This window comes from Panthera uncia, assembly GCF_023721935.1.
Source record: "Panthera uncia isolate 11264 chromosome A1 unlocalized genomic scaffold, Puncia_PCG_1.0 HiC_scaffold_17, whole genome shotgun sequence".
NCBI classification, from domain to species: domain Eukaryota; kingdom Metazoa; phylum Chordata; class Mammalia; order Carnivora; family Felidae; genus Panthera; species Panthera uncia.
The window spans coordinates 25,180,497-25,202,224 of NW_026057577.1; the positions used below are offsets into that span (position 1 = coordinate 25,180,497).

At 39.2% G+C, this 21,728-nt stretch overlaps 1 protein-coding gene across 3 annotated transcripts in view; it reads right to left on the bottom strand.

The window, feature by feature from the left end:
• The window catches only part of FNIP1 (folliculin interacting protein 1), a 153,165-nt gene extending 131,710 nt beyond the window's left edge, over positions 1–21,455 (bottom strand). For 2 of the 3 annotated variants that reach the window (XM_049648465.1, XM_049648464.1), the window contains exon 1: positions 21,252–21,454. In XM_049648465.1, the coding sequence (XP_049504422.1) occupies positions 21,252–21,343 (92 nt within the window). In that variant the 5' untranslated portion in view covers positions 21,344–21,454. Of the gene's footprint in view, positions 1–21,251 lie in introns of all 3 variants that reach the window. The other variant, XM_049648466.1, reaches the window with a different exon arrangement.
• Between the last annotated feature and the right edge of the window lie 273 nt (positions 21,456–21,728).

The window sequence follows — 21,728 nt, forward strand, 5'->3', positions numbered from 1 at the left end:
AATCAAGAGGAGGATGGAAGAAGCAGAAGAATAAATAAGTGACCTAGAAGACAAGGTAATGGAAAGTAATCAAGGTGAACAAAAGTGACAGAAAAAAACTGTGCAAAATGAGAACAGACTTAGGGAACTCAGTTGACACCACCACATGTAATAACATTCATGTTATAGGAGAAGTTCCAGAAAAAGAGAAAGGAGGTGGCAGAAAATTTATTTAAAGAAGAGCTATAATCTGGGGAAGGAAACATAGCCAGATCAAGGCGTCACAGAGAACCCCCCAACAGGATCCACAAAAACAGACCCATACCAAGGCATGTTATAATTAAATTTGCAAAATATAGTGATAAAGAAAAAAATTTTAAATCAGCAAGACAAAAGAGGCCTTAACTTACAAGGGAAAACCCATGAGGCTAGGAGGAAATTTCTCAACAGAAATTTAGCAAGCCACAAGGGAGTGGCATGATATATTCAATAGGCTGAATGGGAAAAATCTGCAACCAAAGCTACTCTAGCCAGCAAGGCTTTCATTCAGAATAAAGTAAGAGAGAGATTTCTCAAACAACAACCAAAGGAGTTCATGACCACCAAACCAGCTCTGCAAGAAATATTAAGAGACTCTTTCAATGGAAAAGAGACCAAAAGTGACAATATAGAAGTAGAAAACACAAAAGTAGTAAAAATGAATTACTCTTTCTGTAAAAAAAAAATATCAGTCAAGGAACTCATTAAAAAAAAGGATATAAAATATAATATGGGGCACCTGGGGGGCTCAGTCAGTTGGGCATCTGACTCTTGATCTCAGCTCAGGTCATGATCTCATGTTTCATAAGTTCAAGCCCCGTGTCAGGCTCTTCACTGACAGCGTGGAGCCTGCTTGGAATTCTCTCTCCCTCGCTCTCTGCCCCTACCCCACTCATCCTCTCTCTTTCTCTCTCTCTCTCTCTCTTCCTATCCCTCCCTCCATCCCTCCCTCAAGAAAAATGAGAAAATGTAAAAAAAAATTTTTTTTAAATACAATAACAAGAGCACCTGAGTGGCTCAATCGGTTAAGCACCCAACTTCGGCTCAGGTCACGATCTTGCCATTCCTGAGTTCACGCGCCATATCAGGTTCTGTGCTGACAGCTCAGAGCCTGGAACCTGTTTCAGATTCTGTGTCTCCCTCTCTCTCTCTGCCCCTCCCCTGCTAGCACTCTCTCTCTCTCTCTCTCAAAAGTAAATAAACATTAAAAAAAATACAATAACATACTCTTAAAACATGGGGAGAAAAGGAAAGAATGGGTTCAAACTTAAATGACCGTCAACTTATCATATAGACTGCTATATGCATTAGAGGTTATATAAAAAACTAACGGTAACCATTTGTCAAAAACCACTAATAAATATGCAAAGAATAAAATGAAAACAATCAAAATATATCACTTAAAAATCAAAAAACCATGAAATAAAGACAAGAAATGAAAAAAATCTACAGAAACCACAAAATAAGCAATAATATGGCAATAAATGCATAACTAGCAATAATTACTTTGAATGTAAACGGACTAAATGCTCCCCTCAAAAGACACACGGTGATAAAATGGATTAAAAAAAACAAGACCCATCTATATGCTGCCTACAAGAGACCCATTTTAGACTATATACACCTGCAGATTTAAAGTGAGGGTATGGAGAAACATCTATCATGGAAATATGTATCAAAGGGAAACCAGAGTAACAAGGCTTATATCAAACAAAATAGACTTCAAAACAAAGACAGTAACAAGAGACAAAAAAGGACACTATATAATAATAAAGAAGATAATCCAACAAGAAGATCTAACCACTGTAAATATTAATGCACTCAACCAACAGAGGAGCACCTAAATATATAAAACAGCTAATAAAAAAATAAATAAAATAAAGGAACTAGTTGATAATAATACAATAATGCTAGGGGACTTTAACACCCTGCTTACATTAATAGACAGATTATCTAAACAGAACATCAACAAGTAAACAATGGCTCTGAATGACACACTGGAACAGATAAATTTAACAAATATATTCAGAACATTCCATTGCAAAACAGCATAATACACATTTTATTCAAACACACACAGAACATTCTCCAGAACAGATCACATATTAGCCCGCAAAACAAACCTCAACAAATTAAAGAGGACTGAAATCATACCATGCATATTGTCTGGCCATAATGCTATGAAACTAGAAGTCAACCACAAGAAAAAAATCTAGAAAGATCACAAACACATGAAGGTTAAATAACATGCTACTAAACAATGAATGAGTCAACAAAAAAACAAAGAAGAAATAAAAAAAAAATATGGAAACAAATAAAAATGAAGACACAACAACCCAAAACCTCTAGGATGCAGCAAAAGTGGTTCTAAGAGGGAAGTTTATACAACACAGGCGTACCTTAAGAAGCAAGAAAAATTTCAAACACACAGCTTAACATTATACCTCAACAAACTAGAAAAAGAACAACAAAAAAACCTAAAACCAGCAGAATGAAGAAAATAATAAAGATGAGAGCAAAAATAAATCACACAGAAACTAAAACAACAATACAACAGATCAGTGAAACCAGGAGCTGGTACTTTGGGAAAAAAAAAAATCAATAAAATTAATAAAGCTCCAGCCAAACTTTTCAAGAAAAAGAGTAAGGGCTCAAATAAAATCACAAATGAGAGAGAAGAAATAACCAACACCGTAGAAAAACAAACAGAGAATATTATGAAAAACTATATGCCAACAAATTGGATGACCTAGAAGAAAAGGGTAAAAACATACAAACTATCAAAACTTAAACAGGAGGAAACAGAAAATTGAACCAACCAATGACCAGAAAAGAATTTGAGTCAGTAATACAAAAAATCCCAACAAACAAAAGTCCAGGACTAGACGGCTATAAAAAAGAGCTAACACCTATTCTTCTTAAACTCTTCCAAAAATTAGAAGAGGAAGGAAAACTCTCAAATTCATTCTGAGGTCAGCATTACCCGGATACCAAAACCAGATAAAAGATACCACTAAAAAGGAGAACTACAGGCCAATATCCCTAATGAACATAGATGCAAAAATTCTCAGTAAAACACCAGCAAACCAAATTCAACAATTCATTTTAAAAATCACCACAGTCAAGGGGTTGCAAGTGTGTTTCAATATTCACTAATCAAAGAGTGTGATACATCACATCAACAGGAGATAAGATAAAAGCCACATGATCATTACAATAGACGCAGAAAAACCAGTTGACAAAGTACAACATTCATTCGTGATAAAAAAAATGAAACAAACAAAAAAAAACTCTCAACAAAACAGGTTTAGAGGAAACATACCTCAACATAATAAAGACCATCTATAAAAAACCCAGAGTTACCATCATCCTTAATAAGGGAAAAATAGCTTTTCCTCTAAGTTCAGGAAGAAGACAAGGAGGTCTACTCTCACCACTTTTATTCACCTGGGTTTAGAGCTCAGGTTTAGAATCTTGCAGTTCATGAGTTCAAGCCCCACACCAGGCTCACTGCTGTCAGTGCAGAGCCCACTTCAGATCCTCTGTCCCTCTCTGCCTCTCCCCCGCTGATGCTTGCACTCTCTCCCTCTCTCTCAAAAATAAACATTAAAAATAATTTAAAAAATAAAACAATCAACAAAACAATCAACAGCTAAGGAAACAATCAGCAAACCTAAAAGGCAAGTGACAGAATGCGAGAAGATATTTGCAAATGACATATGTGATAAAGGGTTAGCATCCAAAATATATAAAGAACTTATAAAACTTAACACCCAAAAAACCAATAATCCAACTTAAAATAGGTAGAAGACATGAAAAGACATTTCTCGAGTCTCGGAAGATGGCAGCATAGGAGGACGCTGGGCTCACCGCGCGTCCTGCTGATCACTTAGATTCCACCGACAACTGCCTAAATAACCCAGAAAACCGCCAGAGGATTAGCAGAACGGAGTCTCCGGAGCCAAGCGCAGACGAGAGGCCCACAGAAGAGGGTAGGAAGGGGGGCGAGGCGGTGCGCGGTCCACGGACTGGCGGGAGGGAGCCGGGGCGGAGGGGCAGCCTGCCGGCCAAGCAGAGCCCCCGAGTCTGGCTGGCAAAAGCGGAGGGGCCAGACAGAGTGTGTTCCGACAGCAAGCGCTACTTAGCGCCTGGGAAGTCATAAGTTAACAGCTCTGCTCAGAAAGCGGGAAGGCTGGAGGACAAAGGGAGGGAGAGTTGCTGAGCCCCCAAACGACAGAGCTCTGTTTGGCGGGGAACAAAGGCCCTCGCCAGCGCCATCCCCCTCGCCCATCCCCCAGCCAAAATCCCAAAGGGAGCCAGTTCCTGCCAGGGAACTTGCTTGCTCCACGCAAATACCCAACGCTGTGCTTCTGCGGATCCATCCCTCCGGCGGGTCTGACTCCATCCCGGTGCCACAGGGCCCCTCCTGAAGTGGATCACCTAAGGAGAAGCAAGCTAAGCCTGCCCCTCCTGCCCCCGTGCACCTTGCCTACCCACCCCAGCTAATATGCCAGATCCCCAGCACCACAAGCCTGGCAGTGTGCAAGTAGCCCAGATGGGCCACGCCACCCCACGGTGAATCCCGCCCCTAGGAGAGGGGAAGAGAAGGCACACACCAGTCTGACTGTGGCCCCAGCGGTGGGCTGGGGGCAGACATCAGGTCGGACTGCGGCCCCGCCCACCAACTCCAGTTATGCACCACAGCACAGGGGAAGTGCCCTGCAGGTCCCCACCACTCCAGGGACTATCCAAAATGACCAAACGGAAGAATTCCCCTCAGAAGAATCTCCAGGAAATAACAACAGCTAATGAACTGATCAAAAAGGATTTAAATAATATAACAGAAAGTGAATTTAGAACAATAGTCATAAAATTAATCGCTGGGCTTGAAAACAGTATAGAGAACAGCAGAGAATCTCTTGCCACAGAGATCAAGGGACTAAGGAACAGTCACGAGGAGCTGAAAAACGCTTTAAACGAAATGCAAAACAAAATGGAAACGACGACGGCTCGGATTGAAGAGGCAGAGGAGAGAATAGGTGAACTAGAAGATAAAGTTATGGAAAAAGAGGAAGCTGAGAAAAAGAGAGATAAAAAAATCCAGGAGTATGAGGGGAAAATTAGAGAACTAAGTGATACACTAAAAAGAAATAATATACGCATAATTGGTATCCCAGAGGAGGAAGAGAGAGAGAAAGGTGCTGAAGGGGTACTTGAAGAAATAATAGCTGAGAACTTCCCTGAACTGGGGAAGGAAAAAGGCATTGAAATCCAAGAGGCACAGAGAACTCCCTTCAGACGTAACTTCAATCGATCTTCTGCACAACATATCATAGTGAAACTGGCAAAATACAAGGATAAAGAGAAAATTCTGAAAGCAGCAAGGGATAAACGTGCCCTCACATATAAAGGGAGACCTATGAGACTCGTGACTGATCTCTCTTTTGAAACTTGGCAGGCCAGAAAGGCTTGGCACGAGATCTTCAGCGTGCTAAACAGAAAAAATATGCAGCTGAGAATCCTTTATCCAGCAAGTCTGTCATTTAGAATAGAAGGAGAGATAAAGGTCTTCCCAAACAAACAAAAACTGAAGGAATTTGTCACCACTAAACCAGCCCTACAAGAGATCCTAAGGGGGATCCTGTGAGAAAAAGTACCAGAGACATCACTACAAGCATAAAACATACAGACATCACAATGACTCTAAACCCGTATCTTTCTATAATAACACTGAATGTAAATGGATTAAATGTGCCAACCAAAAGACATAGGGTATCAGAATGGATAAAAAAACAAGACCCATCTATTTGCTGTCAACAAGAGACTCATTTTAGATCTGAGGACACCTTTAGATTGAGAGTGAGGGGATGGAGAACTATTTATCATGCTACTGGAAGCCAAAAGAAAGCTGGAGTAGCCATACTTATATCAGACAAACTAGATTTTAAATTAAAGGCTGTAACAAGAGATGAAGAAGGGCATTATATAATAATTACAGGGTCTATCCATCAGGAAGAGCTAACAATTATAAATGTCTAGGCGCCGAATACCGGAGCCCCCAAATATATAAAACAATTACTCATAAACATAAGCAACCTTATTGATAAGAATGTGGTCATTGCAGGGGACTTTAACACTCCACTTACAGAAATGGATAGATCATCTAGACACACGGTCAATAAGGAAACAAGGGCCCTGAATGATACCTTGGATCAGATGGACTTGACAGATATATTTAGAACTCTGCATCCCAAAGCAACAGAATATACTTTCTTCTCGAGTGCACATGGAACATTCTCCAAGACAGATCATATACTGGGTCACAAAACAGCCCTTCATAATTTTACAAGAATTGAAATTATACCATGCATACTTTCAGACCACAATGCTATGAAGCTTGAAATCAACCACAGGAAAAAGTCTGGAAAACCTCCAAAAGCATGGAGGTTAAAGAACACCCTACTAAAGAATGAGTGGGTCAACCAGGCAATTAGAGAAGAAATTAAAAAATATATGGAAACAAACAAAAATGAAAATACAACAATCCAGACGCTTTGGGATGCAGCGAAGGCAGTCCTGAGAGGAAAATACATCGCAATCCAGGCCTATCTCAAGAAACAAGAAAAATCTCAAAATACAAAATCTAACAGCACACCTAAAGGAAATAGAAGCAGAACAGCAAAGGCAGCCTAAACCCAGCAGAAGAAGAGAAATAATAAAGATCAGAGCAGAAATAAACAATATAGAATCTAAAAAAACGGTAGAGCAGATCAACGAAACCAAGAGTTGGTTTTTTGAAAAAATAAACAAAAATGACAAACCTCTAGCCAGGCTTCTCAAAAAGAAAAAGGAGAGGACCCAAATGGATAAAATCATGAATGAAAATGGAATTATTACAACCAATCCCTCAGAGATACAAACAATTATCAGGGAATACCATGAAAAATTATATGCCAACAAATTGGACAACCTGGAAGAAATGGACAAATTCCTAAACACCCACAATCTTCCAAAACTCAATCAGGAGGAAATAGAAAGCTTGAACAGACCCATAACCAGCGAAGAAATTGAATCAGTTATCAAAAATCTCCCAACAAATAAGAGTCCAGGACCAGATGGCTTCCCAGGGGAGTCCTACCAGACGCTTAAAGCAGAGATAATACCTATCCTTCTCAAGCTATTCCAAGAAATAGAAAGGGAAGGAAAATTTCCAGACTCATTCTATGAAGCCAGTATTACTTTGATTCCTAAACCAGACAGAGACCCAGTAGAAAAAGAGAACTACAGGCCAATATCCCTGATGAATATGGATGCAAAAATTCTCAACAAGATACTAGCAAATCGAATTCAACAGCATATAAAAAGAATTATTCACCATGATCAAGTGGGATTCATTCCTGGGATGCAGGACTGGTTCAACATTCGCAAATCACTCACTGTGATACATCACATTAATAAAAGAAAAGATAAGAACCATATGATCCTGTCAATCAATGCGGAAAAGGCCTTTGACAAAATCCAGCACCCTTTCTTAATAAAAACCCTTGAGAAAGTCGGGATAGAAGGAACATACTTAAAGATCATAAAAGCCATTTATGAAAAGCCCACAGCTAACATCATCCTCAACGGGGAAAAACTGAGAGCTTTTTCCCTGAGATCAGGAACACGACAGGGATGCCCACTCTCACTGCTGTTGTTTAACATAGTGTTGGAAGTTCTAGCATCAGCAATCAGACAACAAAAGGAAATCAAAGGCATCAAAATTGGCAAAGATGAAGTCAAGCTTTTGCTTTTTGCAGATGACATGATATTATACATGGAAAATCCGATAGACTCCACCAAAAAGTCTGCTAGAACTGGTACATGAATTCAGCAAAGTTGCAGGATACAAAATCAATGTACAGAAATCAGTTGCATTCTTATACACTAACAATGAAGCAACAGAAAGACAAATAAAGAAACTGATCCCATTCACAATTGCACCAAGAAGCATAAAATACCTAGGAATAAATCTAGCCAAAGATGTAAAAGATCTGTATGCTGAAAACTACAGAAAGCTTATGAAGGTAATTAAAGAAGATATAAAGAAATGGAAAGACATTCCCTGCTCATGGATTGGAAGAATATTGTCAAAATGTCAATACTACCCAAAGCTATCTACACATTCAATGCAATCCCAATCAAAATTGCACCAGCATTCTTCTCGAAACTAGAACAAGCAATCCTAAAATTCATATGGAACCACAAAAGGCCCCAAATAGCCAAAGTAATTCTGAAGAAGAAGACCAAAGCAGGAGGCATCACAATCCCAGACTTTAGCCTCTACTACAAAGCTGTCATCATCAAGACAGCATGGTATTGGCACAAAAACAGACACATAGACCAATGGAATAGAATAGAAACCCCAGAACTAGACCCACAAACGTATGGCCAACTCATCTTTGACAAAGCAGGAAACAACATCCAATGGAAAAAAGACAGTCTCTTTAACAAATGGTGCTGGAAGAACTGGACAGCAACATGCAGAAGGTTGAAACTAGACCACTTTCTCACACCATTCACAAAAATAAATTCAAAATGGATAAAGGACCTGAATGTGAGACAGGAAACCATCAAAACCCTAGAGGAGAAAGCAAGAAAAGACCTCTCTGACCTCAGCCGTAGCAATCTCTTACTCGACACATCCCCAAAGGCAAGGGAATTAAAAGCAAAAATGAATTACTGGGACCTTATGAAGATAAAAAGCTTCTGCACAGCAAAGGAAACAACCAACAAAACTAAAAGGCAACCAACGGAATGGGAAAAGATATTTGCAAATGACATATTGGTCAAAGGGCTAGTATCCAAAATCTATAAAGAGCTCACCAAACTCCACACCCGAAAAACAAATAACCCAGTGAAGAAATGGGCAGAAAACATGAATAGACACTTCTCTAAAGAAGACATCCGGATGGCCAACTGGCACATGAAAAGATGTTCAACGTCGCTCCTTATCAGGGAAATACAAATCAAAACCACACTCAGATATTACCTCACGCCAGTCAGAGTGGCCAAAATGAACAAATCAGGAGACTATAGATGCTGGAGAGGATGTGGAGAAACGGGGACCCTCTTGCACTGTTGGTGGGAATGCAAATTGGTGCAGCCGCTCTGGAAAGCAGTGTGGAGGTTCCTCAGAAAATTAAAAATAGACCTACCCTATGACCCAGCAATAGCACTGCTAGGAATTTACCCAAGGGATACAGGAGTGCTGATGCATAGGGGCACTTGTACCCCAATGTTTATAGCAGCACTCTCAACAATAGCCAAATTATGGAAAGAGCCTAAATGTCCATCAACTGATGAATGGATAAAGAAATTGTGGTTTATATACACAATGGAGTACTACGTGGCAATGAGAAAGAATGAAATATGGCCTTTTGTAGCAACGTGGATGGAACCGGAGAGTGTGATGCTAAGTGAAATAAGCCATACAGAGAAAGACAGATACCATATGGTTTCACTCTTATGTGGATCCTGAGAAACTTAACAGAAACCCATGGGGGAGGGGAAGGAAAAAAAAAAAAAAGAGGTTAGAGTGGAAGAGAGCCAAAGCATAAGAGACTCTTAAAAACTGAGAACAAACTGAGGGTTGATGGGGGGTGGGAGGGAGGGGAGGGTGGGTGATGGGTATTGAGGAGGGCACCTTTTGGGATGAGCACTGGGTGTTGTATGGAAACCAATTTGACAATAAAAATTCATATATTGAAAAAAAAAAAGACATTTCTCCAAAGGAGACATACAGATGGCCAACAGACACATGAAAAGATGCTCAACATCATTCATCATTAGGGAAATGCACATCAAAACAACAGTAAGATATCACCTCATACCTGTCATATGACTAACATCAACAACACAAGAAACAATAGGTGTTGGCCATGATGCTGAGAAAGGGGAACTCTGCTGCACTGTGTTGGGGAATGCAAACTGGTTCAGCCACTCTGGAAAACAGCGGAGGTTCCTCAAAAAGTTAAAAATAGAACTACCCTATGATCCAACAACTGCACTACTGGTTATTTACCCAAAGAATAAAAAAAAAATACTAATTCAAAGGGATACGTGCACCCCTGTTTATGGCAGCATTATTTGCAATAGCCAAGATATGGAAACAGCCCAAGGATCCAAGTGGAAGATTGTAAGCTTCTAGGGATTTATCCATCTCTTCTAGGTTGTTCAATTTATTGATGTATAATTGTTCACAGTAGTTTTTTTCTGATTTTTTGCATTCTGTAATATCAGTTGTAACTTCTCTCTCATTTCTGATTTCATTCATGTGAGCCATCTTTTTCTCTTAGGAAGTCTAGCTAAATGTTTGTCATTTTTATCTTTCCAAAGAACCGGTTCTTAGCATCACTGATCTTTTCTATTGTCTTTTTGTCTCCACCTCATTGATACCCACTCAGCTCTTTATTATTTCCTTCCTTCTACTTACTTGGGTATCACTTGTTCTTTTTTTTATTTCCTTTACATGTAAAGTTAGATTGTTTGAGATTTTTCATGTTTCTTGAGGCAGGTCTTTATTGCTATGAAATTCCCTTCTATAACCACTTCTGTTGCATCCCAAAGATTTTGGTATATCATATTTCGGTTTTCATTTGTCTCTAGATATTCTTTTATTTCTCCTTTGATTTCCTCAATCACATTTTTATGGTTTTTCCATTTTTCTTCTTGTAATTGATTTCTGGTTTTATATTACTGTGGTTGAAAAAATGCTTATATGCTTTCAATTTTCTTGAACTTATTCGGAGTTGTTCTGGGACCTAATGTGATCTATCCTGGAAAATGTTTCATGTGGACTTGACAAGAATGTGTATTCTGCAACTTTTGGATGGCATGTTCTCTCTATATATCTATTAAGTCCATCTGGTCTAACATATTTAAAACCAATGTTTCCTTATCAATATCGTCTAGATTATCTATCCATTGACATAAGTGGGGTATTAATGTTGCCTACTATTATTCTGTGGTCAATTTCTCTCATCAAGTCTTTCAATATTTGCTTTATATATTTTAGTGCTTCTATGCCAAGCACATACATGTTTATAAATGCTGTATCTTCTTGCTAAATTAACCACTTTATCATTATGCATTGCTCCTGTCTTTTATTACATTCTTTGTTTTCAAGTCCATTTTGATAGAAGGACAACTACATCAGCTTTGTTTTCATCTCCATTTGCATGGAATATCTTTTTCCATCCCTCTATTTTCAGTCTCTGTGTGTCCTTATTCTGGAGTGAGTCTCTTATAGGCAGCATACAGATAAGTCTTTTTTAAAATCCTCTGAGCCACTCTATGTCTTCTGGTTGGTAAATTAGTCCATTTACACTTAAAGTAATTATTGATAGGTGTGTATTTATTGCCATTTTATTAACTGTTTTATGGCTGTTTTTGTAATTCCTCTCTGTTCTTCTCTTTTTTTCTTCACTCTTGGTAACTTTCTTGATAATTTCTTATTGTTATGTTTAGATTCCTTTCTCATTTTCTTTTATATGTTTACTACAAGGTTTTGCTTGGTGGTTACCATGAAGTTCTCATATAACATCCTCTATACAACAGTATATTTTGAGTTAATAGTAACTTACATTTGAATATATTCCAAAAATGTACATTTTTATTCTTCCACAATGTTTTATGTTTTTGATATTGCAGCTTACACATTTTTATTTTATGTATCCCTGAGTAAGTTATTGTAGTCTTAGTTTCATCTCTTGATATACATACTAGTTTTATGTGATTAAGCCACTACCTTTACTGTATATTTATATTTTCCAATGAGATTTTAGCTTTACTATGTTTATCATTAATTTTTATCATAATTAATTAGCCATTTATTTTCCCCTTAAAGAAATCCCTTCAGCATTTCTTATAAAGCTGGTTGCTGGTAATGAACTCTATCAGCTTTTGCTTATTGGAAAAAATCCTATTCTAAAATATAACCTTGGGGCGTCTGGGTGACTCAGTCAGTTAAGCATCCGACTTCAACTCAGGTCATGATCTCGCGATTCGTGAGTTCAAGCCCCACATCAGGCTCTGTGCTGACAGCTCAGAGCCTGGAGCCTTCTTCAGATTCTGTATCTCCCTCTCTCTCTGCTCCTCCCCTGCTCGCATTCTCTCTCTCCCTCAAAATAAATAAACATTTAAAAAAAATTTTTTTAAAGATAACCTTGCTAGGTAGTGAATTCTTTTTTTTTTTTTTTTTTTTTTTCAACGTTTTTTATTTATTTTTGGGACAGAGAGAGACAGAGCATGAACGGGGGAGGGGCAGAGAGAGAGGGAGACACAGAATCGGAAACAGGCTCCAGGCTCCGAGCCATCAGCCCAGAGCCTGACGCGGGGCTCGAACTCACGGACCGCGAGATCGTGACCTGGCTGAAGTCGGACGTTTAACCGACTGCCCCACCCAGGCGCCCCAAGTAGTGAATTCTTAATTGCATGTTTTCTCCTTTCAGTACTTTGAATAGGTCACACCATGCTCTTTTAGCCTAGAAAGTTTCTGCTGAAAAATCTGCCTCTAGTACTATGGGGTATAGAAAGCGTTGTTTTTCTCTTGCTGCTTTTAAGTCTCTCTTTAACTTTTGACATTTTAATTATAATGTGTTTCGGTGTGATCTCTTTATCTTATTTGGAATTCTCTGGGATTCCTGGGCCTGGGTGTCTGTTTCCTAACCCAGAATGAGGAAGTTTTCAGCCATTATTTCTTCAAGCAATTGTTCTGCTCCTTTCTCTCTCTCCTTCTAGGATCCCTATAACATGGATGTTATTCTGCTTGATGTTGTTGCAAAGTTCCCTTAAGGCATCTTCACTTTTTAAAATTCTTTTTGCTGCTGTCTAGGTAACTTTTCATTGCTTTGTCTTCTAGCACACTGATCCATTCTTCTGCTTCATCCAGTTTGATGATAAACTCCTCTAATATATTTTCCAGTTCAGTTTCTGTATTCTTCAACTCTGTGACTTCTTTTTGCTCCTTTCTTTGTATATTTTTTGTATATTTTGATTATTTTATACAAAATATATTTTGTATATTTTTTGAAGTTTTCACTGTGTTCATTCATTTCCCTTTTGAGTTTAGTGATCATATTTATAACCATTACTTTGAACTCTTTATCAAGTAGATTACTTACCTCCGCCTCAGTAAAGTCTGAGATTTTGTCTTGTTCTTTTGTCTAGAACATATTTTTCTGTCTATTCATTTTACCCAATTCTAATTCTTCACATTAGGTGAAATAGCTACCTCTCACAGTCTTAAAGAAATGGCCTTTTGTAAGAAATGACATGTGGGGCCCAGAAGCTCAATCCCCCTTCCACCCAGCAACCAGAGCTAGGCACTTAACGGGCACCCCCCCATGTGGGCTGAATACAACATCTGGATATGACAAAGCTGCAGCTACAATGGGGGGAGTGGGGTGTACTTACCCAGACAGCTGTGGCACAGAGGGGCAGGGTACTTGCCCAGCCAGCTATAGTGCAGCTGCAGCTCAGGGGGTGTGAGATGCTTGCAGGCTGACTGTGATATGGCACATGGGGGGTGGAGCACACCCACCTGCACTAACAGGTTAGGACATTGCCAAAGTGGTGCTCACAAATGCTGGCATTTACAAGAGAGACTGAGAAGACAAAAATAGCACCCACCAGCAATTCTGTGGCCAGAGAGAGTACCAACAGATTCCTACCCTTCTGGCAGTCCCTTTAAGAATAAAGACTAAGACTTTCTCCTTCACATATGGTCCAGGTGCTTTTCAATCTGCTCATTTTTTGCTAGCTCCTAGGGTGAGTGAGTCTGCCTGCAAGACCTTTAAGAGGAGGTTCTCCATTTCCTACAGTTCTATGGTTCTCCTGGACATAGTCTCCACTGGTCTTACACTTTGGGGACTTGTTTCTATGGTGAAGAATCCAAGGGTTGGGGTACCTGATGTGGAGCACAAAACACTTGCTCCTCAGGGGAAAGATTTTTAAGATCCCTCCTGATTGCAGGTCAGTGTACCTGGGCCGGGATTTCTGGCAAGAGTGTTATCTCTGCCTCTCCTACTCATCTCAATGTGGCCCTTTTGTTCTTTGCTGTGGAAGAACTGTTTGTCTGGTTTTCAGAACTTTTCCAGAGGAAGTTATTTCAAATGTAGCTATAGATTTGCTGTGTCCAGTGAGAGAAGGTGAGTTCAGGATCTTCCTACACCTCTATCTTAAAATGTTCCTTTGAGGTCCAAGTTTTACAATCTGAATACTGAAGCTGTATTTCAATCACCTATTTTCCTTCAGTAAACATGGTTCTGAAAAATAAATCTAATACTACTACTTAGAGACAGAAAAGCAAAACAAGTTAACAATAAAATATGTTTGCAATTCTCTGCAAAGTTAGACTCTTAGGACCAAATATTGCTGCCAAAGAGCATTAACATGTAATTACTTACAATTCTCAGCTTCTCGCTTTAATAAGAAAAGTATGATCCCACAGGATTCTCTGTAAAGAATATTAAAACTTTCTACTATTTATAATATAGAATTAAAAGGTACAATTTATGGAAAAGTGGCATTTTTTAAATAACAAAAGCCCTTGTAAATGCAGCAAATATTTAGAAAGCACAGTGAAAAAAACCAAAATTTCTCAAATGCAATTCTTACAAACATTGACATTAAAAAGCCACCTTAAGAACTTCAGAAGCTTAAAATGTGACACAAAATCAGAATACTGAAAGTGAAAAAATAACAAAGCATTAAAGAAGGTTTCGCCTACAAAAATAAAAAGCGTTAGCAGTGAAGCCATTTTTCACCTCATTTACTCCACATCTATCTTTCTCCCCTAAACATGCTCATCTCAAAAAAAAAAAAAAAAAAAAAAAAAATTAAGGTCACTAATTATCTCCAACATGACAAATCCAATAGATACTTTTCTCTTTGTCATCTCACAAGACCTGTCAGCAACCAGCATACAAAAGAGTTCATCATACCATCCTTTTTCAAACACTTCCCCCTTGGAGCTTTCCTGACACCACACACCCCTGGCTTTTCCATGGTTTCTCATGCCATTTTCTTCTGTAGAAAAGACTTTCTTCTCCTACATCTGTACTTTTAAAATTTCTTCAGAGCAAAGCCCTATTCTTTCCAATACCCAATCTACACCTTTTCCTAGATGATCTCATCCCTCCCCTTAGTTTTAATATTGACCATAAACCCAAATTCCTATCTCCAGTCACAACTCTATTGTGAATCAACCTCTGCCATGAATTCTCGATTTACTTCATTGAACTGTCAACTGGACATCTCAAAGTGGATATCTCAGTGGCAAGTAAAACTAGACCAAATGTCCAAAATAGAACTTTTGGCTCTCCCTCTGCCTTTGAAATTATTTCATACATACATTCTACAAATATTTACTAAGCATATGTTCAGGCACTGTGCTGTATATTGGCACAACAATGTGAACTTGGGGGAGATGGATGGTAAGTTGTAAAAAGAGCTATGATGAATATAAATCATGCCTTATGATACAGAATAAGGGGGGAAAGCTGCTGCTGATACACTAGTCAAAACATGCCTCTACAATCTTGTATCTTCTCCCTCAAAAAATGGCACCAATCTAAAGGCTCCAGGCAGAAACCTAGGTATGTTTCCCCCAAACAATCCAACAGGCGGCTCTACAGGGTTCTAACTCCAAATCCACCTTGAAGTTGAAGAGAACACAAGCAAGCAAAAAAGAGACATATGGACACATAATGACAATTTTAACAGACATCACAGTAGGAAATGCATTAAGCTATGGGAGAAAACTGCAGCGAAACCCAACTCAGTCTGGGAGAAATCAGAAAAAGCTTCCCGGAGGAAGGACAATTAGGATAAGTCCAGATGATCACTAAAAAAATGCCAATCAAAAAAGATATACATGACTATGTCAAGAACAGAGAATAGGACATCATAGCACATCAGAGAATCTAAAACATGTCCAAGGTGATAAAATCATAGAAGAGGGAGAGGGGATTAAGAAAAGGCCAAAGGAAAGCAGAAGTTATCAAAGATTAAAAAGATCATGGCACAAGGGCACAGAAGTCAACTTGAAAAGTCTTCTATGGGCCAAATACGGGACAATTTGGACTATAAGGAATTAAAATACATCAAAATCCAGAAGCTTGTGATGACAAAAAATGAAAATTAAAGTGAAAACTTTCACCGAACAATTCATTATAAATTATTCTAACAAATGATAAAGGCAAACAATCAAATATATGTTACCTTTCCTATAGCAAAGAGTAGCCAAATAGGTGGTAAGAGAAATCTCTTCCAGGAAATAAATGTGGGAAGAATTAAAGAATCAGGATATCACCATTTCATAATTCCTAACAAGATAGTGGATTCAGACAATAATCAACAAAAGATGCTAAAACCATTAAGGAAAGGAGAATCTTATAATAGAAAAACAAGGCTGATACAATGTGAAATTACTCATCAATCTAAGCATCACTAAAAGGGGGACAACTTGACACTATGTAATTCTAATGGAAAGGAAGTATACGAAAAACATCTGTGGGATATTTTTATTTAAAAAAAAAAAAAAAAAAAAAAACTGGACCTGAATCTAATAAAGTATCTAACTACCTGTTCTCAGGAAATAGATAATAAGCTAAAGCAGTGGTCCTCAATCTTGAGCATGAGAATAACCTGTAAGGAACTGGTTAAAACATACATTGCTGGGAAGCACTGAATTAAAGAAACCCATAAGAAAGCAAACATAAAGAATGTGGGAAATTTTAAAGGAAAAATAACCCAGTTTCAGCAACAAATCCTATTTTAAAAGGTTGAGAGGGATGTTATAGAATCAAAATTACTTAAGCAACGTAACTGCAAATATAATATACAGACCCTTTTAAGATTCTAATCCAGGGGCACCTGGGTGGCTCAGTCGGTTAAGTGTCCGACTTCGGCTCAGGTCATGATCTCACGGTCCATGAGTTCGAGCCCCGCGTCAGGCTCTGTGCTGACTGCTCAGAGCCTGGAGCGTGTTTCAGATTCTGTGTCTCCCTCTCTCTCTGACCCTCCCCCGTTCATGCTCTGTCTCTCTCTGTCTCAAAAATAAATAAACGTTAAAAAAATTAAAAAAAAAAAAAAAAAAGATTCTAATCCAAACAAAGCCACTGTAAAAAGACATACTGAAACAACTAAGAAAATATTAATATAGCCTAAGAATAGATAATATTAAGAAATATCTACAATAATAGAATAATGGCTATGTTTTTAAAAATGACCTTAAGTTAATTTAAAAACAAGGTCAAGGCTAGAAACTTTGCAAAGGCCACACAATATACGGCCACTTTAAGGAGTTTGGGCCCAAACAGAATGGTTTTACACATAAACATGGAATCATCATAGCACAACAACTTCTGGTTTCTGAATGTCATGTGCTAATAAGCACTGCATTAAGTACTTAACCATGACTTATCTCTTTGAATCCTTAAAATAACTCTGTAATGCAGATATTAAATTCTATAACACTTTGCATGCTGATCATAATCAGAATTAGCATTTGTAAAGGATGAAGCGTTGAGAATAGTCTGGAGAAAGGCAAGAGGAACAGAAAAAAGAACAATTAAGAGATTGTTACAACAGGGTAAGAATTTCTGATACAGACAGGAAGAGCAAAAGTTCACATATTAAGAATAAAACAAAAATACAGAATTTTTTAACTAAACATTAATTATGTCCTACAGACATTTAGCTCTGAAACAAACTTCTTCTCCAAATTAGACTTCTTCCCAGAAATTTTATTTTTAAATTAAAGCAATCATTTCATATGCACTATAGTTATTGGACTTACACTTAATTCTTCCATTGCAAAGTGGTGTGATGGAGAAAACATAAAACTATTCATTTTCCTAAAAGAAACTTCTTCCCCAAATTCTCCAAACTATGAAACAAGTTATTGTTTTAATTCTACAAATTACTGAAATAATATCCCTGTGATATTTTTCACACTCATCTCCAGCTCAAGAAGCTTAGATAAGCACACAATATTTTAAGGCTCCTAAAGCTTCACATCACAAGTTTCTCCTATCCTAGAGCCCTACTGTGACTTATTACCACTGTGCCTTGTATATTGTTAACTCTAGAAACTCTTAGACGCTGAACTATGGTTAGTTGCCAATGGCTAACAGTGTCCAAGTCAGATTTAACAACTTAAGCTGACTAAAACAAAACAAAACCAAAAAAGGATTCTAGAAAGGAAAGCATGATATACTGGAATGAAATTTTAATCTACTCTAAAACCTGAGTTACATCATTTGTTATTAGGGAAATGCAAATCAAAACCACAATAAGATTCCACTACATCCACTAAAATGGCTATAATCAGAAAGACTCAAAAATGGTCAACACGGTAAATATTGTTGGTGTTTTTTACAATACAAAAAAAAAAAAAAAAAAAAAACTTTGAAAGACCAGCAATATCAGCTTTTGGAGAGGATAGAGAAACTGTAACCTTCACACACTGCCGGTGGGAAAATAAAATGGTACAATTACTTCAGAAAAGTTTAGCAATTTTTAAAAAAAATTTCTTTCCTTTTTGAAGGTCACTTATTTATTTCGAGAGAGAGAGAGTGCATAGGCACAAGTGGGGGAGTGGCAGAGAGAGAAAGGACAGAGAATCTCCCAAGCAGGCTCCACGCTGTTGGGACAGAGATGGATGCAGGGCTGGATCTCATGACCCTGAGACCATGACCTGAGCCAAGATGGAGAGTTGGATGACCAACTAACCAAGCGACCCAGGCACCCCAAGTTTTTAAAAAGTTAAGCGTATACCTAGCATGTGACCCAGCAATCCCACTCCTAGGTAACCATCCAAGAGATATGAAAACATATGTCTGCATAAAGATTTGTACACAAATGTTCATAGCAGCATTGTTCATCACAACCCAAATCTGGAAACAACCCAAATGTTTGCCAGTTGGTAGTGAATGGATAAACATATTTTGGTACATCCATACAATGGAATACTACTCAGCAACAAAATAGAAAGAACTACTGATAAGTGCAACTTAGATGAATCTCAAAATCATCACTCTGATTTAAAACAAGCCAGACAGAAAAGGCTATAAACAATATGATCACATTTATAGGAAATTTTAGAAAAGTCAAACCTTTTGTCATTAGAGCAGATAAGGGACTGCCTTGAGTGACAATAGTTTAAGAATGGACTGCAAAGAGGCTTCAGGGAACTTTCTGGGGATGGAAGTATTCTAAAACTTCACTGGGGTAGTGAGTACAAAACTGTGTACATATAACAAAATTCACAGAACTGTGCTCTTAGAGTGGCTCAATTTCATTGCATGTAAATTATAGCCCAGTGAAGTTGTTTAAAAAAAAATACCTGGGCTAACTAGATCTACAAGTTACTAGCTGTGTGAATGTTAACTAATTTTCATTTTCTCACATTTACACTTGTACACATTTTATTTTTAAAAGCAATCATTTCTAAATTGTACTGCACTTATTGGGCTTACACATAATTCTTACTTCCACTGGAAAAAGGATCACATAGTTATCTATATTGCTACTTGTTCTATCTCACAAGGTTGTTGTGAAATATCACATGAGATAACTAATGAGAAAGTGCTTTGGCAACTCTAAAATACTATTACACAACTATATAGTAGGCTTTACATTTTTTAAAAATAGACACGAAAATTTTTTTTCACGAGTGAGTGACTTGAGACCTTTGGAAACCTGAGTACCCCAAAGTCAATCTTTGCCCAGAAATGGAAGCCTAATCAAGTGTCACCTTTATAATATTCTCAACCTGCTTTCTACTGACTCCTGATTTACTGGATGTCTCAATGGAGTATTAACTAGACTACACTTTCATCTTTCAAAAGAAAATCAGGAAAGAAATGTTTTTTAAAAGTTATTAGATGAGCATGGCAAGGCATTTATTTCCAAGTGCAAAAGACCCAAACCTAGAAAAACATCTTTTACTAAATAAACACCTTTCCAAAATGTCTATACTGAGATTTTTCTTCCTCTAAAAGTCAGTGAATTTCTTTCCATTTAATACTACAATTCCACATGTATTACTCAATGTTTAATAATGTGACCTGCATTACAAAGAGAGTGAATAATTTTAAGAATATCAAAACCTTGTACCAGTGTGGTACAGTCATTTCAAACTTTTGCCTGTTGCAAAATTTAACAGACTCTCATTTTTTCCTACTACTACTGAACAACTGGGCTCTCTGCTGTCCTACCAGGTTTGAGTGATACGTGACATTTAGCCCAGTTATATTTACAAGTTTCCACACCGCAGCAAGCATGAAGGCTATGTGAAAGACATAACCTCTTCTTCAAATGAGGTTTGGAGACTAAATTTTACCTTGAATTCACGTTTCTATTACATTAAATCTTACAATTCTACGAAGTTTTTTCTGCCAGCAACAGGTAGTGCAACCAAAAATGAACAAAGCCTGTAATACCACAGAAGATTTTGCTATCGTTTTCAATTTTTAGACTTATTTTTGGTAAATTCTAACGGGATGATTCGATGGTCAATTCTAAGACCGTGCTTCATCTGGATCAGTCCAGTCAGTAGTAACCATAACCTCTTAGGTTTCATCTTTCTCCTTCGATAACACTAAGATCGCTCGTTCCGGCAACTGCACACCTCCAGTATTCGTTTCCAAGAAACCTGAAAGAATGGCACCTTGCCTACTTGCTCCTCTAGTCTTCTACCCTCAGAAGGTTGCCCAAAACGTGCAGCTCTCTCCACAACAGCAAGCAAGGGGAATGGAACACCCAGAGGGCGACTTGGTCGCTAGGAGGAGGGGAGAACTTCTCGGCCCAGAGGACGGAGGCTGAGATCCAACCCAGCCCGCTCCCAACTCTACTCGCTTCCAGGAAGGAGTGTGGACCCTACGCTCAGGCCGCGGTGGTCGGTGGGGAAGGCACAGCCGCGCGTGGAAGTCGGGCAGGACATAAACAAACAGACCAGGAGGAAGGGGAAGGGGCCAGTAGAGGGATAGGGGTGGTGGGGAGGCAGGACCTCGCTCTAGCCCTCTAGCACAAGTCCCCAGCTGCCCAGCCCCACCTCACTGAGGCCCAGGTCCAAGTACCCGAGCAGCAATGCCGCGCGGACACGAACACCGAAGGCCCCTGCACATCTGGAGCCCCAAGCCCACAAGGCCATCGGCTCCGCGCCCCCCCGCCCCGCAGCGCCCTACCTGAACGCGCAATCTGGGTCCCGAGCGTCCCGACCGGGCGCGCCCAGCCCGCTCCTCTTGCTGAAGAGCTTCTGGAACAGCGTAGGGGCCATGCTGACCACGGCCAGATCAGGGTTGTTCCTTAGGGCGATTGCTAGGCCCCCGCTCCTAGAGCCGCCCCGCCACCCCCATGAGCGCCTCAGTCATATGACAGAAATTAGTCACTTCAAACGGCCACGGCGCGCGGGGCGGGGCGCGAGGCAAGACCGGCGTCCATTGGCTGGCGGTGAGCCGCATCACGTGGCGGCGCGCAGAGCAGGGGGCAAGGCGGGGGCGTGGGGCGGAGCTGGCCCCCATAGGCTAACGAGTGGATTCCCTCACGTGGCAGCTCACGGGGCGGGGTGTGCGCGGAAAGGAGGGGAGGGGCGGGGAATAGAGGTGGTTGGGGAAGTGAAGAGGGAACGCGCTCGGGTCACGGTCCTTCTCCGTGACGTTGGC